Raw genomic sequence first — 5,459 nt, forward strand, 5'->3', positions numbered from 1 at the left:
TGCAATGTTTCTTGTCTTTTTGCACCAATGTGGTTTTCAGGTTTTTTGAAACCTTTTCATAATATTCCCCATGATAGTTCTGTGCCCTTCAAGATTTCCCTATTTTGGAATTCCCCCAAACAGAACTTTCTGCCGTGTACTTGACTGCCCCAGCAAAACCCTTTGGAAGCCACTATTTTGATTGGAACTTGCTTTCTGTATCTAATTAATGAATCCCAGACTCATGCCCAGTTACGATTCATTCCATAACATCATTTTCATTAGCTTCAATCTTGCTTAAAAGACTTATGGAAAGATCAGCTCTTTGACTAACTGATCTTTGAGTAATGATTTTGGCATCCATCAAGCCTGAAACTTACTGAAGTCAAGATGTTGACTCACAATTTTAAATGTGGAAACTTGTGAGATCCCAGCTTCAGTACCGATCACATCAATATTAGTTCTTTGGTTTTCTTCCATCAGTTTCTGGACTTTAGCCATAGTTTCTTCATTCACCAAGGTTGAAAGTCTTCCCTTTCATGGCTGATCTTTGATGTCAATTTGTCCTTTCTTAAAATTCTTGAACTATAAAAACTTCAGTGTTTGGGAATATGTCTACTTGAGTTTTGTTAAAAATGTTATAATAATCCTGACCTCAACATCATCCCCCACCCCCCAAAATGTATTCTTTTTTGGAAAGCATCATAACTAGAGTAATCTCTTGTTGAGAAAACCTGTCTTCAGCCATTCTCTGAGCACAGAGACAAGTTTCAACATATTTTGTTTGGAATAAACTTGTGCATGTAAGAACGGCAACACTAGTAGCAATACTGTTTGATTTACAAGTATACAAAAGTCTTATCTCCATTTACTCTGTCAGTAGTAATAGGTTGACAAGCAAGCCAGTTTTAATTGAGTACTGGTATGGCACTGCAAGGAGCTCTGGTAGTGCAGTGGTTATGAATTGGGCTACGAACATTAAGGTCAGCAGTTCGAAACTACCAGCCGCTCCACAGGAGAAAGATGAGGCTTTCTGCTCCCGTAAAGATTTACAGTCCTGGAAACCCTGTACAGGATCGCTATGGGTCAGAACCAACTCAACGGTGCTTAACTACAGCAACATGACACTATAGGATAAGCACTGGTTGTTGGTTCAAACCTACCAGCTGCTCCTTGGAAACCCTATACTGTGTCAATATGGAACTGACTTGACAGCACTTAGAATACAAACAAATGGATATTGCTTGAGAATATGTATATGTTAGAAAAGATAGTGTGAGCATGCCTTGTTATATTTAACTGATATGTCTCAGGAATGTATGCTGTTCCCAACAGTGATATAAACTCTGGAGCCACAGCTGTGTAAAGGTAAGTAACACCTGAATGGAGAGAGACTAAGAGGAGAGGTTACATGTTAGCTATAAGGGCCTTGGGCATTCTCACACTGTGCACATAGGTGCCAGTCAGTAGGTGGCAATGGTGGATTTTTGCTCAGCTGGTCCAATCATTCCAAAGACTTACTGCCTGGATATAGTTGTTATAGCATGAAAAAGTCTCCTGATTATAAATTTTAATGGAATTAGAGTCATATGAAAATATGATTTTAGTGTTGGTGGCATAGTGGTGAGCACAACTGCCTAGTAGAGCACACTTTTGTTTTACAGGCTAATTATACATTTCATTTTGTGGACAAGATAAAGACTTTATCAGAAACACTGCTGAACATGTCTAGCCTTTTTCAGAGAAGGGGAAATGGCCAAATGCTTAACCAATTCCAGGTAAGTGATGAATCTTTGTCACTTTCGTCTTGTGAAAAAATTAGAATTGTCCTTTAGAAGATTCTACAAAATCATATCTGGCATAAATGAGCTAGAATGAGCTAAGTATTTAGATTAGAGTTTGTTGTTGTTAAGTGCCGTTGAGTCGGTTCCGACCCATAGTGACCTTACATAGGGTTTCTGAAGAGAAGCTGGTGAGCTTGAACTAACCCTGCGGTTCAAAGCAACTTTGCAGTTCAGATCATTAACCCACAGTGCTATACCAGGACTGCTGTGTTAATCTGGATCTTTCAAGAATGGGGTTGCATCTGCAATAATTTTATTATGGAAACACCTGCTAGAGAAAAAGAGGAGCAGGAAGGCAGGGAGAGGTGTCAGACTGTGGTGTACACTTGGCGCTGACTAAAGGAATGAGGACGGACATTGGAAGGAAGCATTCCAGATCGCCCTGCAGATTAATGAATGTTGGGAAAGACTGCCAGGAAGCTGCAGTCAGCACTCAGAGGAGTCTTGGATCTCCTAGGAATGGGCCTGACTTGTATCCCTTCTACATCCCAGTGTTCATTAACTGTAGCTCTTAGGAGGCATGGGCACAGTGTAGAAGAGACATGAAATTCAGGAAGGTGGATTTCCAAGCATCATGCTTGGGCCTGCTGGATTATGTTTACTGAAATTGGAGGTCTATGATGCCACAGCTACGTAGGTGTTGTTGTTGCTATTATTATTCTTTAACCTGTTTACTCTTTGATTAATTTATTAGTACAGAGGTCAGTAACTAATAAGACAGTAAATATTTTAGATTTTGAGGAACCACACAAAATTGTATACAATGTTAAGTGGCAAATTGAGAATATACAAAGTACTATGAGTCCTGGTGTGGTTCTGTGGGTTAATGCACTGGACTGCAAGGTTGCTTTGAGTCACAAGGTCAGTGATTCAAGCTCACTAGCTGCTTCTAGGAAACACTACAGGGTCACTATGAGTTGGAACCAACTTGAAGGCACTTAACAACAACAACAGCACCATGAGAACATAGGAATCCTGGTGTGGTGTTGTAGGATAGCACCCTGGACCTCGATGTTAGTTTAAACCACAAGGTTGGCAGTTCAAACCTATCAGCCACTCCTCAGAAGCTCTATTTGGGGTCTCTATGAGTCAGAATCAACTCGATAGCACTTAACAACAACAACAATGAGAAGGTAACCCAGGCCCAAACCAATTACCATCGAGTTGATGCCCATTCACAGTGACCCTATGTAGGGCCTCAGAGACTGTATATCTTTACAGGAACAGATAGCCTCGTCTTTCTCTCATGGAACAGCTGGTAGGTTTAAACTAATGGCTTTGCTTTTAGCAGCCCAATGCTTAACCCACTACACCACCAGGGCTCATTGAGTCAGTAAAAGACAATAATTTCTAAATAGGGATGTTGTGGAGATTAAGTGACATATTACATAATAAATTGCCCAGCACAAATTGCCCAGCAAACAGCTAATGTTCAATGGAAGAAGATAACTAAGACTCTTAAAAATACAAAAAGGATCATCAGGTTTCCTAATAGTCTTGTTATCCTTAGAAAACATTTGATACAATTGTTATATGTAATGAGCCAAATGTAAGAAATGAAAGAATAAATTAAGAAGTTGCTGGTTATGTGATAGTTATTTATCTAAAGCTTCTCATGTTTTAAGGTTGTATGGTAAGAGTCATGATCATACATGAATATAAATATACTCTTTGTTGTTGTTGTTATGTGCCATGGAGTCTGTTCCGACTCATAGCGACCCTGTACAGGGTTTCCGAGGCTGTAAATCTTTACAGGAGCAGAAAGCCTCATCTTTCTCCTGCAGAACAGCTGGTAGTTTCGAACTGCTCACCTTGAGATTCGCAGCCCAATTCGTAACCACTATGCTACCAGAACTCCCAAATCAGTCCCTCCTTGTTTCTCAATACTGAGGTTCAACTTCATCAACATTTTGCATTCTAAGTCTTTGGATAATTATTGGATATTGTAGATATGCAAATAAATATATACCAGTTACAAAGCAAAGACACCAAATTTCAGAAAGTGTATGACAATTATTAAGGAGCTCTGATAGCGTAGTTGTTAATGAATCGGTCTGCGAACCGCAAGGTCAGCAGTTTGAAACTACCAGCTGCTCCGCAGTTTGAAATGACCAGCTGCTCCGTAGGAGAAGATGAGGCTTTCTGCTCCTGTAAAGATTTACAGCCTCGGAAACCCTGTTCAGGGTCGCTATGGGTTGGAACCGACTCGACAGCACTTAACAACAACAACAACATGACAATTATTGGAGCCCTGTTGTGGCACTGTAGAATAAGCTCTGGACTTCTAACCACAAGGTCTACTGTTCAAACCCACCAGCCATTCCTCAAAAACCTATACAGGGTCACCATGAATCAAAATTAATTCGGCAAAAACACAAATTAGAAAAACCCTTGGCAAATGAGGCAAAGTTAAAACCATTAATAATGAGATAAAAATGATACAGATAACAAAATAAGAGATGCTTCCAAAGAGAATGATTTAAATATCAAAGATTAAGAAAGGCTTTGGAGAAAATAATGAAACCTCTCTTCAGTATTTTTGTAATAATGACTCCTCTTTATAGTTGGAAGGTGGAAAATATAACGTAAAATGAAAGGTGTTGTATAATATCACCATATAATTTTGTTAAGATATTCTGCCAAAAATGCCACACTGGATTTACTCTTTGTTTTCAGTATTGGTGCAAATTACAATTACAGTCTAAATGATCACTATTGTTTCTTTTTTCAAGATAAAATCCTACAAATTTTGTTCCACAATGTATTGTGATGTGGGGATTTATTGATGTGCCTCTTTTGGTATAGTGAAACTTTGAACAACTCTAAAAAATATTTGATAAGAGGAAATGATGTAATGTTTTAAAACTATTACTTGCTTTTAGGAAGCCCTGAGAAACAAATTTGTAAGAAACTTCATAAAAAGTCAATTGCACATCGATGTAGACAAACTTACTGAGAAGCTTCAGACATACGGTAAGCATGGGGTATCCTAGAATCCACCTGCACAATGGCTCTGCCACTAGGGTCCTAAAACTTTGGTCCCTACATTGCTGGAGACACTGACAAAGCACTTTTCCTCGCCCAGTTCTGGCTTCTCAACTTTATAATGATGTGTTTGAACTAAATCAACATTTCAGAGTTTTAATACCTGAAATTTTCTGATTTGTTTAGCCAGTGTTTGAATAGTAAAGAATTTGTTGTTGTTGTGTTGTTGTTCGGAGTCATCTGTCTAGTCAATTCTGACTAATAGCAACACTGTACACAAGAACAAAACACCGTCTGGTGGTGCGCCATCCGCACAATTATTGTTACACTTGAGTTCATTTCTGATGCCGCTGTGCCTGCTCATCTCAATGAGCGGGGAATGTCTTTCTTTTTTCCACTGGCCTTCTACTTTACAAAGCATAATGGACTTCTCCAGAGACTGGTTCCTCTTGATAATATGTCCAAAGTATGAGCAATGAAGTCTCGCCATGCTGGTCTCCAAAGAGCATTCTGATTGTACTTCTTCCAGCACAAATTTGTTTGTTCTTCTGGCAGTCCATAGTACTTTTAATATTCTTCACCAACACCATTACTCAAATGCATCAATTCTTCTATGGTCATCCTTATTCATTGTACAACTTTCACATGTGT

The 5,459-nt window shown here is 39.0% G+C and overlaps 1 protein-coding gene across 1 annotated transcript in view; it reads left to right on the forward strand.

The window, feature by feature from the left end:
* The window catches only part of LOC102815532 (ATP-binding cassette sub-family A member 13-like), an 857,870-nt gene that overhangs the window by 308,602 nt on the left and 543,809 nt on the right, over positions 1-5,459 (forward strand). Inside the window, exons 27-28 of the mRNA XM_006874535.1 lie at positions 1,644-1,757; positions 4,706-4,796. Coding sequence (XP_006874597.1) covers positions 1,644-1,757; positions 4,706-4,796 — 205 coding nt within the window. The remainder of the gene's footprint in view (positions 1-1,643; positions 1,758-4,705; positions 4,797-5,459) is intronic.

The sequence above is a fragment of the Chrysochloris asiatica genome, unplaced genomic scaffold (genome assembly GCF_000296735.1).
Source record: "Chrysochloris asiatica unplaced genomic scaffold, ChrAsi1.0 scaffold00282, whole genome shotgun sequence".
Classification (NCBI taxonomy): Eukaryota; Metazoa; Chordata; class Mammalia; order Afrosoricida; family Chrysochloridae; genus Chrysochloris; species Chrysochloris asiatica.